General features: G+C 38.6%; 1 protein-coding gene across 3 annotated transcripts; it reads right to left on the bottom strand.

Annotated features, from left to right (window-relative positions):
• Positions 1-172: 172 nt before the first annotated feature.
• Positions 173-15,377, bottom strand: LOC135102394 (uncharacterized). 3 transcript variants are annotated; one of them, XM_064007582.1, is made up of 11 exons: positions 15,226-15,377; positions 13,511-13,587; positions 10,865-11,004; positions 8,615-8,799; positions 7,780-7,934; positions 6,491-6,595; positions 4,985-5,206; positions 3,865-4,203; positions 2,590-2,763; positions 1,405-1,530; positions 173-1,245 (listed from the first exon to the last, which is right to left on the bottom strand). In XM_064007582.1, the coding sequence occupies exons 5-11, from the start codon at positions 7,798-7,800 to the stop codon at positions 1,108-1,110; spliced, it is 1,125 nt and encodes a 374-aa protein (XP_063863652.1). In that variant the 5' UTR covers positions 7,801-7,934; positions 8,615-8,799; positions 10,865-11,004; positions 13,511-13,587; positions 15,226-15,377; the 3' UTR covers positions 173-1,107. The 3 variants fall into 3 exon arrangements, with proteins under 3 accessions (XP_063863652.1, XP_063863654.1, XP_063863653.1); XM_064007584.1 differs by lacking the exon at positions 15,226-15,377 and adding an exon at positions 15,135-15,196; XM_064007583.1 differs by lacking the exon at positions 15,226-15,377 and adding an exon at positions 13,914-13,947.
• Positions 15,378-19,352: the final 3,975 nt, after the last annotated feature.

The following is a 19,352-nucleotide window of genomic DNA, read 5'->3' as shown; positions in this document are numbered from 1 at the left end:
GTTACCACCAAATTATATTTTTACAGAGTTGAGTCAAGGTCGCAACGCCCAATCTTTTAAAGTTGTCATATTTATCTTTAAAGCTTTGGTGTGTGTGTGCTGTGGTGAGGTGAGGGTAATGTAATCTTTAGGTAGACTTTACATTATCAAAATCACAAAAAAAAAAATCTGATCCTGTATAATGTTTATTTGTTTATGCACATTCCAAAAATAAAATTTTTAAAACCTTACTTGGGGAGTGATTATTTTTCTTGGGTGTCATCCTGCAAGTGTGGGAGACAGCCACTTGTGTCAAAGAAATTTAAATTGTCCACTTTCAAGTGGGTGTTGGTACAAATTTATTAAACCAACCAACCAATCAATCAATCAATCAATCGAGAGAGAGAGAGAGAGAGAGAGAGAGAGAGAGAGAGAGAGAGAGAGAGAGAGAGAGAGAGAGAGAGAGAGAGAGAGAGAGAGAGAGAGAGAGAGAGAGAGAGAGAGAGAGAGAGAGAGAGAGAGAGAGAGAGAGAGAGAGAGAGAGAGAGAGAGAGAGAGAGAGAGAGAGAGAGAGAGAGAGAGAGAGAGGGTCTATGTAATTCTTGAACAACTGCTTAAAACTGTATGAATTTCATCTCTCTAGCTTTCAACTACAAAACTTTAAGATCTGGAACTTCAGTATCAACAGCAGCAGTGTTTCCTCTAATCCAGTGTTCACCAGGGACTCAGGAACATAACACATTATGCCTCACAGATGCAGGATATGTCAGCAAATCTGGATGGTGACTTACAGATCTGCATGTTATTCTTATTAGGATCTTCATAATGATTTATTACATAATATTTCTAAATGCAGCAGCTAAACAGTGTAGATATATTTTTTATTAAAGTTCTAGTTATCATGCATTAACCAAACACAGGTGAATAACTCCATTACTTCATTGTGAAGTTATTCTGAATAATGTTTGCACACCCAGTATTCATAAATAAGCAGCAGGTGAGTAATAAAGCCATATAAAATGCCAGATCTGACCCTCTACAAAAGCACCATAGCATCTACAGCCCCATTAAGTAGGGCTGACCTGGCATTACACAGGGTGTTGAAAACCATCAATGTATAAATCTCCTTCAAGCTGAAAGGTCATGAGGAGTCTCCTCATCAGTGATGTCTTGGCCGGCAACTTCCTCCGTGTCTGTCAAGCGCTCACCTTCCTTAAACTTTATCAGTTCAATCTTACTCTTCAGCATATGAACAATGATGAAAGCCTGCCGCAGAGGAGGAAGGGAAATGTAACAATGCAGATAATGACAACCTCCACTAACTCAACTCTAAAAATGTTTGCAGTGGTACACTATTTGCAAATCTGACACTTCTCAGTATTCATTAATCATAGATTTGTTAATAAACAAAAAACCCAAACTCACCTGGAAGGCAGAGAACAAAATGTTTATCACACCAGCAAAAATTTCTCCTGGATAATACAATCTGGCACACATTGCAATGGCTCCCACCAGAAGAGGAACAGTTTCAAGAATCAGGCTCATCAATTTCTGAAACATAAAAGTTATGGTATTGCTAATAAGACTAGATAAAAATCTGTCATTAATTGCTATCTAATTACATTCCCCTACCTTTGTGGCCAACTACAATATAATATGTTGATCTATGACTCAACAGATAACACAGCACTATATGTATAAAGCAAGACATTGTGGAAGGGCAATTACACAAAGTTTAATACAAAATCCACTTAAAGAGTTTTGCCTTGGGAGGCAAGAGACCAAAACAAAAGCAGGACCAAGACAAGGGAGGTGGCATACCAAAGCTGAGCTTCACACTGAGCAGGTGTAAATAGTTCTTCACTATTTTCCTTGTGAAACATCACAAAATAAGGCAATATTTAACTAAAAAAAGAACATATAGCACTGCATTCTTAACATCTGAAAATGATTTCACAATGTTTACAGCCCTAAATCCACCCTCTGAAAGTTTTGAGTGACTAAGGCTGCAGCCAGCTGTTGAAAATGGCTAGTGGTGCACACACCCTCTCTTTTTCTATTTCTTTGCCCAGCCTCACCAACATTTCATTAGTGTACTTAGTTTCATATATGGCATGGAGTCTAAGGGAGCTCCCTTAGACTCCAAGCTAAGCACAACTCTAATCTCTTAAAGGAAGTAATGATCCTTGACTGGAATTGCTCATTAGTTCCCAATAGAAAACTAAAATTTTAAAAACAAATTGTTAACACATCTATGTAAATTCCAATACAGCTCATGACTAATGCTTGGTTAGCTATTACCTTTAATACTCTGTGTTGCTTTCAGGTTCTAGAGGTACTTTACTGAATACAATTTGTGAAAAATTATTCTCAGTGTTCTATCTATTCATTTATCTACTTTCTTTTTTTCTGGGAGTCCATTAAATATTTATTGAAATTCACTTTAAAGGGTTGTCTGTGTTCCTTATCCTCTGTGAATATGTAAGGAACAACATAATTTGGACCAAAATGAATTACATCCAAGATACCATCTGAAATCTAGCAGCCTGAGTGTGACAAATCATGAGTCTCTGAAAATAGAAATACCAAGAAAATAAAACAAACTCTCACCTGATTCATGGGAGTATTTTCAGCCTGCTTGAATTTTAGCTGCATCACAACAGGTGGCAGAGTTCGTAACAAGATTGCAGAGTTGACACACAACACCAAGACAGATGCCCAGGCTCGGTACATTGGAGAGTCCCAAACTGAGGTGATGATGATTATCGAAATCAATGTGAAAATCTGAAAAGTAATAAACAATAGAAAACTATTCCTCAAACACTCTGTGAGCTAATGCTGGAAAAAAATGTGTTGAGACTAATGCTAATAAGAAACAATACCACAATAATTCTTCACTGATGGGAAAAATGACACTTCCAACACCTTGTGACCCAAGTCAAGATTTCAATATCTGGGAGAATCAAGGCTGGAAGATTATTTATTTTATTTATTTTTATCTGGACATTTCTAACATGTCTGATCCAAGTGAATACCACACCAAGCTGGCTCAAGACATCTTGCCTGTGAACACATTCAGCCTGACTTCTTTTAATGGACAAACTTACAATGAATGCACCTGACTTGTCACTGTAGTATGGAAGCCATTTTGTCAAAACAACAACATGGCACTCAAGAGGGGAATATAGATGAGAGAGAGAGAGAGAGAGAGAGAGAGAGAGAGAGAGAGAGAGAGAGAGAGAGAGAGAGAGAGAGAGAGAGAGAGAGAGAGAGAGAGAGAGAGAGAGAGAGAGAGAGAGAGAGAGAGAGAGAGAGAGAGAGAGAGAGAGAGAGAGAGAGAGAGAGAGAGAGAGAGAGAGACAGAGAGAGAGAGAGACAGAGAGAGACAGAGAGAGAGACAGAGAGAGACAGAGACAGAGAGAGAGACAGAGAGAGACAGAGACAGAGAGAGAGACAGAGACAGAGACAGAGACAGAGAGAGACAGAGACAGAGAGAGAGAGAGAGAGAGACAGAGAGAGAGAGAGAGAGAGAGAGAGAGAGAGAGAGAGAGAGAGAGAGAGAGAGAGAGAGAGAGAGAGAGAGAGAGAGAGAGAGAGAGAGAGAGAGAGAGAGAGAGAGAGAGAGAGAGAGAGAGAGAGAGAGAGAGAGAGAGAGAGAGAGAGAGAGAGAGAGAGAGAGAGGAAACAAGGAATGAACTATATCAATTTCTATTTGCACTTACTTTATAATAGAATATGTAAATTGAAATTATCCTAGGCTCTCTGTAATCTTCTCATAAAAAGAAAAGTCCAGTAATTCCTGGTCTATAATCTTCTACTCTGGAATCCTGAAAGTTCGTCATGCCACAGCGATCATAAATTATAAAGTTTTTGAAGGTTACTCACTGATGATGTCAAGTTGAAAATAAAGTTGATTCTTTCTTTCTTCTCTGGAAGTTCTGGGTGCCAAAGCTGTTCTCTTATTCTAAAACTACCAAGAGAATTTATGGCTGACACCACACTGTTCAAGATTGTATCAACTATCTCTGGTGGTGACCTTAAAGCAGTTGGGAAGACCACGCAGGCAATCACATGTAGGAATGTCACCACACTTAAACCAATAGCAAAGTACATAGTCTTTGGGTAAATGTACTGTGGCTGGATGACTACCCTTACAATGACTGGAGAAGTGATGATAGCAACAGTGACGCAGCAAACTGCTGACAGCAGAGTACTGATGCCTGTCTGAAAGATTGAATAGTAAAAAAAAATTAACTGATCACATACTCTTATTGATGAGCATCCCTGTACACTAATCTGAACTGCAATGAACTCACACATTGAATTTAACTCTGATATCTAGATGCTTGTCCACAGTAACTGCTAAGGATGCTCAGGCTAACAGGGTACACTGTACTCACATCTTTCTGTCTTATGAAGTGCTGCACAGCAACCAAAACACAGCCTAAATTATGCCTTGCATTGTCTATGTGCCTGTACTGAATTTGATGTGTCCAAATCATCATTGTCTGCCATGTCCTCTCTAAAAACCTCAGGAAAACTAGTGGACCAAATGAACACAGGTAACAGAATACATTATGTGTGGACATGACACTAACAAATTTGCTTCCATGCTCACATGTCATTTACAGGCACAGTCTCTCTCTCTCTCTCTCTCTCTCTCTCTCTCTCTCTCTCTCTCTCTCTCTCTCTCTCTCTCTCTCTCTCTCTCTCAACACCATGCCTAACCAATCACTCTCAAATGTTTTGCTTCAATAAAAAGGAAAACTGATGAGTGATGTGGTGCACTTTGAGGTTTCTTGATGGCACTGCTAAGATAACTTCCAGAAAATGTCTAGATTGATGCAATAGTACATAAAAGGTCACCAATCCTAGAGATTAAGGATTAAAAAATCTATGGTCTGCCAAAAAGTTAGTCTGACACATCCTTCCTTTATTCAATCAATTTGTCAATATTTCTAAAAACTCTGACACCGAATACAGTTGTAAAGATTTGTGCACTTACCATACAAGTGTGCAGCTTCCCCAGTAACATGGACAGTGCAGTCTCTAAAGTAGCCACAGCACTGTAACAAGCGGCACTTAAGCAAATAAGAGTGAGAACCAGAGGGTATCTGATAGCTGGAGACATATTATCAAAGTCATCATAATGATCCTCATTTTTCCTGCTATATCCACGGATCATTTGTGAGTCTGCCAGAAACAGTATGACGTATGCAGTGAGAGTCTGAAAAAATAAAAATAAATAAATAAATAATAATAATAATAATAATAATAATAATAATAATAATAATAATAATAATAATAGTAATAATAATAATTATAATAATTATAATAATAATAATAATAATAATAATAATAATAATAATAATAATAAAATAAAATAAAATAAAAATAAATAAATAAAATAATAAATAAATAAAATAAAATAGAATAAAATAAAATAAAAATAAATAAATAAATAAATAAATAAATAAATAATAATAATAATAATAGTAATAATAATAATAAATAAATTAAAATAAATTAAATAAATAAACAAATAAATAAATAACAATAATAGAAAATATAATAATAATGATTAAAAATAAATAGGTATAACAATATCTATTTATAAGTAGCCTCTATGCTCGTAACCAGTACAAAACTACAATACTTATCTGAGCATCAAGTAAAGATGAATGGAAAAAAAAATAAAAAATAGCATAATATAAACAGTCAGTAAGCTATAAAGAAAGGAAAGTTGCCCAATTCAGATGTGCAACAGTATGACAATGTGTGACTTGAATAGTGTAGAAAACTGAAATTAGGAAATTTTGTAATTACCTCACATAAATGAATGCACATAATATTTAGCCAGAGATACCTGCAACAGATGACAGGAATGCAAGAGTGAAAGAAATGATGGGCAAATATGAACAGTGAATGGCTGGTGACATTTGCTGCTGGGAATGGGAAGCGGTTCCTTGCAAATACATTCTTTCAGCACATGAATGTCCAATAGTGTATCTGAAGTATAGATAGATTATAAGGCAGTGCATTAGAAGTTGAAGGCAAATGTCACAGATGCTCAAATTATGAAAGATATAGTCAACGGTACAATCAAAGCTGAGCTTCACATCAAGGCTGCACAGTTAACCATTACTACACCATGCTAGATCCATCCTCTTTCCCTTATGTCTTCTGATTTGCTGACTCAACCGCCACACACTGACAAGAGAGAGAGAGAGAGAGAGGGAGAGGGAGGAGAGAGAGAGAGAGAGAGAGAGAGAGAGAGAGAGAGAGAGAGAGAGAGAGAGAGAGAGAGAGAGAGAGAGAGAGAGAGAGAGAGAGAGAGAGAGAGAGAGAGAGAGAGAGAGAGAGAGAGAGAGAGAGAGAGAGAGAGAGAGAGAGAGAGAGCACTTCCCTGATTCAATTATGACTTGCCCTCACCCATCTGAGACCCCAAGAGATACCAGATTCAGCATCAACCATAGATACTTTCCCTATGCAGCAGTCACACAGCACTCACCAATCTGGCAGTCACAAACAATGCTTCTGCGGTTAACAAATTGTGAAGGTTGATGGTGGGCCAGCCGGATCTTGATCGTCGCAGCTCCCACACACAAAGCACAATCTGTATGTAGAACATCTGCTTAGTACACCTAATAAGGATTCACAAGAGGTGCACTATGATTCCCCCTAACTGTGTCATGATGGTCGGTGCAGCAGAGCATGAAATGTTCAACACTTCATCAGTTAATTTTGGTTGATATGTTGAGATGCATGCACAGACCACACTTGACATTTGTATGGGCTTAAAAATTATAGTCTCTAGAAAAGTACAATATTCACCACATTCCCACACTGGCATTCAAAACAAATACATTATGTTATTGTTGGAGAGAGAGAGAGAGAGAGAGAGAGAGAGAGAGAGAGAGAGAGAGAGAGAGAGAGAGAGAGAGAGAGAGAGAGAGAGAGAGAGAGAGAGAGAGAGAGAGAGAGAGAGAGAGAGAGAGAGAGAGAGAGAGAGAGAGAGAGAGAGAGAGAGAGTGTGTGTGTAAAGGATGTGCATGGTGTAGTTAACTGGAGTAGTGAAGTTGTGCAAGAGGAAGACTATGCTGTAGAGAGGTAGTGAGGGTCATGTTTATGTGGTAAGCTGATGCAGCACGAAGGGTTAGATAAGACACAGAAGGTTTCTCATAACTCTGTAAAGGAATGGGTTGCATACCTGGTCTAGCAGCCTAAGATTGTGCCCAGTCTTCAGAGACAGAGGTGTTACAACTCAATCCTGACTTCTCCACAAACCCTATATTAGACCCACTACATGTAAGTTCGTTGTAATTGTTTTTAGCTTGTGTATAAGAGTAATGATTATAATGTGATGTATTCAATGACTGATGTACACTGTCAGTTTACTTTCTATTTTCATGAGAAATTAATCATGTTCTCAGGTTTTGACTGATTCAATCAATATATTGAGTCGGTGTGAAATGGGTCTTCTTATCCTACACAGGCCACACCAAGAAAGGAGTGATAATGTATTACGTGGTATAAAATTGGTTTCCTGAATCAGGAAGAAAAAAAGTAAAATTTTTTTTATGGCATTTGCAGTGTTATTTCTCAATTGCCAACATGCTGCAACAGAGTCACTTGTACATCTTAAATGACTCAAAGCACTACATACTTGAAGTGTTGCCTGGACAAGACTTTTCTTTAACTCTCAATTACTAGAAGTTCTGTCAAAATTTAAAAAGATCTACATATACAAATAAGTAAAACTCTGAGCCTTTAAATAGTCAGATAAAGAATTAAACTCACCTGAGCAGATAACAGAAGCATCAGTCCAGTTTGGAAGCCCACAATCCAGTAAACAGAATCTAGATTCAAGTCTGAATACCAAGCTACTTCATTCTGGTATACAATAAAGCCAAGTAAGAGTCAATATCCACAAACAACAGTGTGCTATACAGGCTCTGAAAATGAAGATGAAATTGGTCACTATCAAGTGAACTTATTTCCCATTCAGATACATTTCCACTCATATACACACAATAAAAATGTATTATTTCACCTGTTCTATTTGTTTTACAACTGAATCTGCTTTGTTTTAAGAGACATGAATTAATTACTGCAGAATCCAGCATGGGCATGGAACATATCAAAGGAATGAAAATTAAATGCAGTGGGTAAAATTACCAAAAAAAGGAACATGTGCAGTACTTTTCACTGAAATGTGTCAGACAAGGAGACCAGCAAATCACGACAAAGTGTACCCTCCCCCTTAGACATGGTATAGCATCACCCGGTGCAGTCTGCCCACATCAGGCCCCAACATGATGAGTAATCAATGAGTTATTATAGAAGGTAATAGTTTATTCTCTGTCCTCACCTCCTACTTCTTTGCTCCTTATCTGCCTTTATGTTTAGAAAGGACTGATCCTTCCCCTCCAGAGGTTGTGTGGCTAAGATGTGATAATTTATTCTTAAGGAATGCTTCAGGGTGTGACTGTGAATGAGTGTATGCATGGGGAACCTTGTCCTGGCTACCTCTAGCACAGAGAATTGCTGTCCTAGTTGGTTTTCCAATCCATGAATACTCATGAAATGCATGAGCTTGAAAATTCATTTTAAGGTGATATGGTAAAGAACTTACAAAAGTAGAAGAGGAAAAGCCGCCTGGAACAGAGGCCAGCTAATAGTACCAAGCCAGGCCACCAACATGGAGACGGCACAGGGCAGTACCACATACAGCCTTGCATCACTTGTGGCTCTTGCAAAATTGCCTGCCTTGAATAAATATACTCTTTATATGTGTCTGGGGCAAAGTTCTCTCTGTCTCTGGAAACAAAAAAGAACAGAATTATATAGATACTGCTGTTAATTATGAGCTACACTAGCCAGTATGCAAGAAAACATTTCTTGTTTTTCATAAAACTAACAGTTCCTGACAAGTGGTCAGATCCTGAGTGCAGCAAACACTCACTAGGGAAAGTGGTCAAGTATACAGTAGGCAGACTATATTGCACTATTCACTTCTTCACTCCTGTCATTTAGGTTGGGATGTAGTGATGCACTGGTCCATTTCTAGAGTATCAGTATTGGAAATGATATCAGGTGATTTCCTATCAATAATACAGGGAATAAAAAGGAATTTAGTGCATAGTACATCACTCACAGAAAGCTATTTTACTAAAAAGAATTTGGGTGTTTTATAATAATGAAAATGAATCACTTATAATATCCAATTACCTAGTACAGTGAGAGCTACAGGCATAGGTTGCAGGTCAGGTTGCATGGACAAATTTTCAGGTTCTGTCAAGGTCACATTAAATAAAAGGTATATTCACACTTACCCTGTTCATACACTGCCCTTTTTCTAGGAGATACAATTTATTACCTCCATGGTAAGTAAACACTCCCCAAAGCATCACGCTTTGAGGGTGTTTTGGGGTTGTGCATTGTACCGAAGGTCAAATTGGTCAGAGTTAGGCGGCCTTCTCACGTGTCTAGCTGGTTATAGTAATGACAGTAAATATGTTCTCAGCAGAACATGGGATGGATCTTGAGCAAAAGCCATGTGGTCATGTTTTTGTTTAGGATTCAGCAGTGGCTCTGACGTGGCAACATGGGATGTACTGAAACATGGTGTTCACAGACACTGTTGGGAGATATTCTGTGTTTATTTCTTCAAGTTCACAGTGCGTCAGACTTGTTTGAACTGCAACTACCTGCTGAGAATATTTAAAGTCTTATCAGAGAACCTATATGAAGGGCCAGGCTCCTTAAGTTGGACTGGAACTTTGCTGCCAGGAGCACCGGTGGCATGCTTTATTTGGCCAGTCCAGTCTCTCCACATGCACCCTTCACACTGTAATCAGCCTTATGGAGTATTTGTATGCATGTCAAGGTTTCCTTGGACGTCAGGATTATACCCCATTGTCACTTGAATGAAATTCAGAAAGGATTGGTCACAAAAATGGAAAACTCCACAGTAGGAGCAGACGACAAGTGACAATATCTCGCCACAAATAAACAATCATCGGCATCTCTGTTGCCACCCTGAGTCAGCCCTCTGACACAAAAGAGTTGCCAGTTGTTCTCTTTTCCCACAACACATTATTCTCATGGTTGAGGTGCCAGGGAAGCAGGTGCACAACTGACTCATGCCTACTTCCATGGCTCCCACCGTATAACAGAATCTAGAGTGCATGTGGCATAGTAATACAGTACATACTTTAGTAATGAGGCACACCTGGCACCATGGACAATTAGGCAGCCTGGGACCAGTGGCTCAGGCCCTATCATTGCCCTCTCACCACTGACACACAGTTTTCTGCCTATGTGACTTACAATTTCATTGCTCTAAAAGTAAACAGTACATTTTTTAAATAAATTCTTGGATTTAATTTGGATGCACAATGCAAGGTGTTTCTTAAGCTTTAATTTCTGCTCTTACCCAAGTGTCTGAATGACCCTAGTTTATGACACTTGAAAATAAATAAATAAATAAATAAAAGTACAGGCAGCAGTCTACTAGACTGGTCTGCTGCACAGTGCTATCCATACAGTACTCTGCAATATCAAGCGAATCATAGAAACATCTTGTGACACGTAATGGTGGTCAGTGATGGGCAACAGTTTGCAAAAACAACATATGAGTAAAAAATTTCATAGCCTTTTGCCTGTTCATCACAGCATACAGCTCTCTGTGAGTCATGAGGTGCATGGGGTTGAAGGTATATTTATTATTTATTCATTTATGTTTTTTTTTTTTTTTTTTTTTTTTGCAGAACTCAGTTTCCATTCCAAGTGAGTTCAGAACTACAGAAGTGATTCCATTTGAACATCAATCATGAATACAAACAAAATAAAAGGCTCTTAATAAGTTATCCATGAGACTTGCCTTCTGTTATACTGGTAAGGGTTTGGAGTGGTAGTTGTAGTGGTGGTTGTAATCTCAGATTCTTGGGGAGGTATCGGTGGAAGAGGTTCTTCCTCCCAAAAGTTGTTGGCTGACACCCATATTCCCACTCCTCCTACACCCTGCAAAATTTTAGATTTGGGTTTAAACTACAACTGATACTGAAGATTAGCAAGAACTTACATCAATTTCTGGCAATGAGTCATCAAAAGCTATCTTCAGGACAAATCCACACATTACCATTGCTGCTTACATATGAGGCATCCCTGCACACTTGTGCCTTGCCACCTTGCTATTTATACAAGATGCTTCCCTAAATATGGTCTTATCTCTGTCTCCTATAAAGCTTAAGAAGTACAGCTAACATCCTTCAAGTTAGTAAAAAAGTGTGCTTTATCTCCCTCTACATACACTGACTTGGTTCATTCATATGCAAGGTTTCTTGGTCTCATCATCCATAATGAGGTGAATCATTGGAAGCCATACATTTTTAAAGAACCACCTCTCATTATGGCCACACTCAACACTAAGCAACTTCTTTAGCAAGTAATAAATCTGGATCTGGAGATCCAATATGAGGATGTCATGATATTATTAATTTGGTAGTCTTGCAAATAATAGAACAATAGTGAGATGAATTAAGGTAAGTTGTTGACAGAGATTGTGTACTCCTTCTGCCTAGAATGAATGCATGTATTAAGTGTTCCATTTCACATATGAATAAGGCATTTATAAATGTAATAAAAACACTTTACTAACAAATAAGATCAATTTCAATTAGTTCTGCATAGAATTTCAGAGCATCTTTCCCAGTTCATCCTCAACACTACAGATTAGCTATACTAACACCACATTTCATCCATCCTCAATCTCTGACATCAAACTTCGACATTTACAAACTTGGAGTGCATAGTCATGACCTTATAAAGACCTTATAGAAATGAAAATTTACACACACACACACACACACACACACACACACACACACACACACACACAAAAATCTTGTCATAGAATTATTTTTGTCTGCTATCTATTTTTTGTGCTTCCCAAAGATAAACCCCTACACCTGCCACCCTACACCTGTCTGTGTCACCTCCTGTCGACATGGAAGTAACTTCATGGATTTAATTATGCCTGTAATGGAAGGGAACTGCCCAGATGGTGTTAGTCACACATACATTTTCATTGTGAGGAGGAGGAGGGAGGGAGGGAGAGAGAGAGAGAGAGAGAGAGAGAGAGAGAGAGAGAGAGAGAGAGAGAGAGAGAGAGAGAGAGAGAGAGAGAGAGAGAGAGAGAGAGAGAGAGAGAGAGAGAGAGAGAGAGAGAGAGAGAGAGAGAGAGAGAGAGAGAGAGAGAGAGAGAGAGAGAGAGAGAGAAAAGTTGTGAATTGTTTTATAGTCTTTTACTGCTGGAAGAACATTTGGGTGTTGGCCAAGTAGGGGAATTCCCCGTGTCATTGCCGTGTCTCTACAGGACCAATTATCGGTTTAACATCTTGGTGGAAAGAGCAGGTGACTGTCCTACCTCCTCTCTCTCTCTTAATATTGCATGCTATTGTGTAAATAATTTTTCTATAACTTATTTGTTCGTGGTAAATGCATTGTGTAATCTCAATCTGGGGCAGAGCAGATTCGTGGCACTGTCGTCTTACTCACATTATTGGCTTTGGCTGTTCATGCTATTGCTATGGAGAATGTAATGACAGGACCTCCTTCTCCTCTAAAAAAATACTTAATCATGTTGTAAATAAGTTCCTTCTCCTGGCTGTGAAGAACACGTTTGGGAGTTGCTTCCATCTTGGGAGTGTCCCCTGAGAGGCTGAGCCACCCCTCTCTCTGACCTGAGTCACCTGACCCTACTGATAAAAGCCCCAGGTGCTCAACCTACATGACAATACCACAAAGCTGTGTTGTCAAATATTGTGATATTTATGTAAAACCAAGACTATTTATTACTTTGAAGCACAAACCATTTGTAGCACTGCATGCTTTGATGAGCTAAATAATCCATACTGAATACTTGAATTTCAATAAAAAGTAAAATAAACTTATATATTTAGGAGAAATTGTGTGATGTGGAAGGGTAGCTGATGGATCTTGGCCAACACCTAAACATTCTTCTGAGAGTAAAAAGAGCATAGTTGAGCACTTTCCTTAAAGTCAACTGGTACTCTTCATATGGAAGCTTTTACATGCAAATCAGTTAATCCACTATGGATCACAGGAGGAGGAAGACCAAGAGGAAAAAGGGCCTGCACTGGCTCCATTTGTGTCTCAAAACACAAGGGAGCAGTCACAGCCTGCCTTCTAAAGACAACCCTCTTCCTCCACACAAAACTACATGCACCTAATTACACACACAACCTTCTCTCAAAACTTTAAACTCCTTTTGACAATGCCTGAAAACTGGCACCTCAGTGGGCCTTTTTTTTTTTTTTTTTGTCAGCCTTGGCCTCTCCTAAAAAAAAAAAAAATTGTTGCATGACTTTCCTTTTCTTTTAATTATTGCAGTTACTCCATATCAGTCAGCATAATTTCCTTGATGTAACAAATATTCAAGCAATGGATGTATTCTAAATTAATTTCTTTTATGTGCCCCACACATGTAGGTGGCTGAGGGACTCACCAGCAGCACGGCATAGGAGGCCACCAGCAACCAAGGCAAGCAGGAAGGACAGCAGGAGGTCATCGTGTATGTAGTACCTGGGGAAACAACATGAGTTATTTTCCTCCTGACAACTGAACTGTATATGATGCTTAATTGTCATGGTATTTATCATGAAGTGCTTGCTTCCCTGGCAATCATACTCATGATAGACTGGGGCTGTCTTTGCTAGGTACTGACTGCCTCAGGTCATCACAGTCATGCTGCCCCAACAAAACCTGGCTTGTCTTCTTAAGCACCAGTCCTGACTTACTAGAAATGCTATTTAATAACAATGTTGGTTTTGTTTAGCACACCTATCTATTTTTCTTGACATAATTGCCACAAACTTATCTTGTTTTGGTGGAAGGATTTCCATACATACCCTATTGTCCTTCCAGGGGCAGATGCTATGAAATCCTAAGGGGCAAGTCTGACCTCAGATTCAAGAAAACACAACATGAATGTTAGGAGTTCAGTTTGAAGATTCTGACTGACACACAACTGAGTTGGTGATTAGTTGGTAGTTGGTAATTAGGACACTGCTGGAGTGCACTCACAGTGGTCAGTGACTCCTGGATGAGCACGTGTATTGTACAGGCGTAGTATGACTAATGCTTATGTGATAACTAAGCAAACAATTTAATACATAGCTATAACCACGTAATTAACAAATTAATTCGCAATATGAGTGAGTCTCAGTAAGGACTAAGGTGGCGTGACGTGATGAATAAGTAATGCCATAGATAAATAATAAATATTGGGTATTACCGCGGCTTCTCATAATATTCAAGAAATACGTGTGTGTGGCTGTCCCAAGTTTTTCGTATTCCGAATCCCTGTAACACGTGTATCCAAGAAAACCATACGGAAACCATACGGAAACATACAAGGAAACCATACGGATCCTCCGCTAGAAATCACCACCAACTTTTACGTCAATACATTAATACCTAAGTACACCAGGCACAAAGGCATACTGCCTCAATGAGTCAAATAAAAATACAGCAGTATGAGTAACGGTTTCACTGTTCCCCGTTATTATCAGATCCATACTCTCTTAGTGATGTACTGTATTTACTACTTACTACAAACATATACGAGTTTAGATTTCAGGTGATTAATATCATACACACCATAAACTGAGAGAGAGAGAGAGAGAGAGAGAGAGAGAGAGAGAGAGAGAGAATCAAGACGTGATTGCACCACGTCTACGTCCAACTCGTTCAGTGAGACTTGTACACGGAGACGTTCACTCTAGCAAGAACACAATACAACAATTTAAAGATAAATTATTTGATTTATTACTTATCTTTATTATTTAGAGTATGGAATCAAATCACTGAAAACAAATTTGGGCAATTATTTATCATGCCGTCACCTCGTCTAAGCGAGCACAGGTGAAACAGGAAAATTTTTTTTCTCCTAAACATGATGGTGCTGCAGCTACGTACTGCCACCATACTGATAGAAGAATCAATGAACGGTGTTTATCTGTGTGCGTACGTACTTCATCCTTGGGTGACACTGTCGCTGTTTCAGAGTGGTGCAACAAGTAACAAAACCTTCGCTTCATTTGTAAACCGTAAATACATTCCGTACTTACCTGTTGCTATACCAGACCACTAGACGACACCAAACAATGTCACCTTATATCAAACAACAATTTAAAACCACAAACGTAGTGTTTTGTTTACCACGGTCTTATCTCCTCCCAACGATGTCTTATAGCAACAGCGTACACCCTACTACTTGTTCCCCCCAAGACTGAAGTTCTGAGAACTTGAGAAGACGTCAGTCAGACGTAGATGGGCTTCTTCTACAGAGATGCCGCATGTCATCAGAGAGGGAATGCCTTTGCGCGTAGTTTCCTCTTACAAAATTCACCAAAGCCGCACCAACCTTTTCTCTTTTATTTCTTTCTTTCTTCAAATCAGACAATGTTTTCGCTTAAGGACAGCATCACCCATGTTGTCAGATATCAGATTTATCTTTGCAGGAACAACAAAAAGATTTCACCATTCTCTCCAATATTTTGTGAAGTAAGAGCTTTTCACAAACTAAAATGTATCTTCGAATTCGTAAATAGTCTCTGAAAAGTTATAAAATAAATAAATATACAAGTAAATAAATAAACAAAAATTAACGAATAAATAAAAACATGAAATCTGACCTTGCACGGCCTTGACAGATGTAGCAACGCGCTTCTGTGCTTCCTCTTCGCTGAAATGTTCTAATCCACGTAAATGTGCAACGTCGGCGAGTCCTTGCTGTAAGCACCACCTTGGATGTCAAACAAGAGAGGTATTTCCACTACGTTGGTGATGATCGAGTGGTCAACAGACAAGTATATGTATAGACGTCAGGCAAAACTTGGTGGAAAGTGGTAATCTTATAACACATCATTATTTTCTTATTTTGTCACTCACATGCAGTACTATACTCCCTGGGCAATAGCAAACATCTAACGTGAATGAAATTATTGTCACCAAAAAAAAAATAAAAATAAATAAATAAACAAAAAATAAATAAAATAAATAAATAAATAATGGGAAACAGAAATCGCAAAGAAAATAATTGATCAAGCAGCGGTCCGTGACATGACAATGCATGTGGTCAATTCACAGTTCCTGCCAGCACCAAAGGAAGGGCAATTCTCCTTCCCTTACTGTTCACCCTTCTGGGCAGGTCATGAAATCAACTCTCTCTCTCTCTCTCTCTCTCTCTCTCTCTCTCTCTCTCTCTCTCTCTCTCTCTCTCTCTCTCTCTCTCTCTCTCTCTCAGTAGCAGCATCCATCTCACCTGCAACAATTATTAGTTTACCTTATCATAGTTATTTTCAAGCACTTGATTATCAACTACACGAACAAAAATAGCTTATAGCGGCGTAAAAGCAAGTATATTAACATAGAGTTGCCATATATGAACTCAAAATTCCGGACACCTTCACTAACACGTGATTATGGTCCTGATATGATACTAGAAAACATGTAAATTAATTAAAAGAAACTCAACTTATTTACCTCTGCATATGGCTGATAATAAAATAATGTGTCATCTTCATTGATGAACCCTCTTCTTGCATTGCTCTCTTATGTTTCTCAGAGCTCACATGTGACTGTAAGTCATTAATGCCTTTATGTGCCAGTGAGACAAATCATCGTCACTCACAAATGTTCCTGGTTTACACACCCAACACTCGGCTTCCCACTCATCCCTGCCTTTTTTGAAGCACGGGTGTTTGTTCTGCATCTCTGCAGTAAATTTACACTTTCGTTTGGGCATCTTGACAAGAACAAGTAATAGTTGTAATGATGAGGTCACAAGGCCGCAAACAGTAATCCAAACCTACCCCTATCAGAGTATCAGAGCTGGTGAAAGACTGGGGCGCGAGCGCGACGTCAAGACGGCGTTGGTAAGGCTGCGAGCACCGACTTCATACAGGACCCAGGTCAGAGTCTTGACCGAAACCAAACCAAAGCAGCTGCCACTCGGTGAACCCCCCCTCTCTCTCTCTCTCTCTCTCTCTCTCTCTCTCTCTCTCTCTCTCTCTCTCTCTCTCATCATTTCAACCCAAGGAAATTTAATAAAAGTGATTTTTTTTAACAGTTAGTAATGATGGAAGGTGAAATTCCGGACATTTGAGGGATTTTCAAAAATCCAACCCGGACCCAGATTTCGTTATCTGATTTCCGGATATGTCCGGAAAAATCCGGACGTATGGCAACCCTATATTAACATATTAAGAGGTGGAGGTGCCAGTAAGGTGTTATAATTATATGCAGTAAAGAAAGTTATTTGAGATAACTGTAGGTGGGAGGATGGTTCAAGCTGTGGAATGTGCAATGCATCGCCCTTGATTCAAGCCGCGGTGTTGAGTCTGTCATTGTGATAGGTCGGAAGAATGACATATCGGTTATCGCCGTAATGAAAAATGAAACTTGTGTGGGTAAGGATAAAACACTTGGCCTGCTTCTTCGTCTTATCTGGGAGCGTTTGCTGTAAAATTATGCAATGACATTCACAGAAGTAGTTAAGTAGACGCTCTAAGGCCTGCTGCTAAATTATAATGGTGGTTCTGTGTCTGAGTCGCCCATTTTTCAGACGGGAGTTTCCACAGGGGTACTCAAGGCGTTTTGCGCCTCGCAGGCTCACAGCATCACAGGGGGACGGATTGCTCAGTAGGTTCACGCTTGAGAAAACATGAATGTTTGGCTTCTGTATTTTGTGGATTGCAATGGAATGATGTGCATTATGTACGTGTTATTAATTCGGATAATCAGCTTACCTGCCCCATCCTCACCTCGAAGGAGAAGCTCCACAGTGGATTTTCCAATCCTTTTAAGTAATCAACACTAACATTTGCTTCCCGTTACCCGCTACAAGCTGCCTCCTCTCATCGATGGAGTGGCAAAAAAATGGTGCGCTCTTTTTGTTATTATTTATTTATGTACTAGTTTTCAAGAATAAAAGAGATGAATTTTGGGTAATGAGTTATAGTGCGATAATATATATATATATATATATATATATATATATATATATATATATATATATATATATATATATATATATATATATATATATATATATATATATATATATATATATATATATATATATATATATACAATTTTTTTCAATACCTTTATTTTTTTTATCTGAAAGTTGAATTTTTATGAAGAAAATTCCTATCACATTTATTATTCTTCATCGCTTCATTATATTTCATAATAACGTTATGTAAAACTCTATATAACAGCTATGAAGCATTTATTATTCAGTTATCATTATCATTATTGTTTTTTTTTTTTTTTCGGAAACTGCGTGAAATCCCTTATCTCTGGCTGGAAAAAATATTGAGTGCACTTCCATGAATAAAATTTGACCAAGACACACACACACACACACACACACACACAAATGGTATATGACCCACCTGGGTCATTTATCCTCATCTATTCATAACAAGAGAAATATTTAAACACTGCATGCAGAGTCAAGAAAAGAAAAAACTATTTCTAGGGAACTGTTAATGAATAGATTTACCAAATGCTGTCATATCCTTCAGTGTGAAATAGTAGGGTTGAGAGAGAGAGAGAGAGAGAGAGAGAGAGAGAGAGAGAGAGAGAGAGAGAGAGAGAGAGAGAGAGAGAGAGAGAGAGAGATGCTAATATTCAGCCTGACTTACTCAAAATGCCATGGTCAAAGCATAAATAGGTTTACTGTGGAAGTTAATTAGTTGTGATGCTAAGGGAAACATCACATTTCTCCCTGTGATCTATGTTGTCAACCTTTTTCTCACAGCACACCAAGCTAGGAGCCAAAATGGGTGAGGTAAACCATCAGTATTAAAAGTGGAAATAATGAATGCTAATAGATCTCCAAATGTCCAGTGGTATACAGGTTACCAGTTCATACATTGTTTGGTGTTCCCACCACAAAAATGGTATAATATAAATTCACATTGAATTAAATGCATTGTCATCAAGCCATGACATGTGAATGTGTCATACTCATTGGTGTCACATTTGTGATAAGCACGCTGTTTGAAAGAGGATCAATCTTCCTTCAATCCCAAATTCCCACTGCACACCTGTGATTGCTTGGCAGATCACTGGTTGAAAATTTATGTTCTATGCTTTAAGTGGTCTTTCATGATGCAGAATTCATTAAACTCACTCCATCAGTGTGTGGCCAAGCCATCCCTCTCTGCCTCATGGTTCCTACACCAATAGTGTGGCAAATATACTACATATGAAGAGGCAACATATGAAGAGACGGTCTCACATCTTGGCTAGGAGGTAAATGAAAATGTTTGCTC

The sequence above is a fragment of the Scylla paramamosain genome, chromosome 7 (assembly GCF_035594125.1).
Source record: "Scylla paramamosain isolate STU-SP2022 chromosome 7, ASM3559412v1, whole genome shotgun sequence".
Lineage (NCBI taxonomy): Eukaryota > Metazoa > Arthropoda > Malacostraca > Decapoda > Portunidae > Scylla > Scylla paramamosain.
The sequence above is the reverse complement of the archived record's forward strand: the minus strand, read 5'-3'. Positions and strand labels throughout refer to the sequence as shown.

What these genes read in the sequence shown, in the direction of transcription:
- LOC135102394 (XM_064007582.1), bottom strand. Translation starts at nt 7,800, where the DNA reads ATGCTTCTGTTATCTGCTCAG. An exon ending in TGCTTCTGTTATCTGCTCAG is followed by an intron (nt 6,596 to 7,779) that starts GTGAGTTTAATT and finishes TTCTACATACAG; the next exon opens with ATTGTGCTTTGTGTGTGGGA. An exon ending in GGAAGCTGCACACTTGTATG is followed by an intron (nt 4,204 to 4,984) that starts GTAAGTGCACAA and finishes TCAATCTTTCAG; the next exon opens with ACAGGCATCAGTACTCTGCT.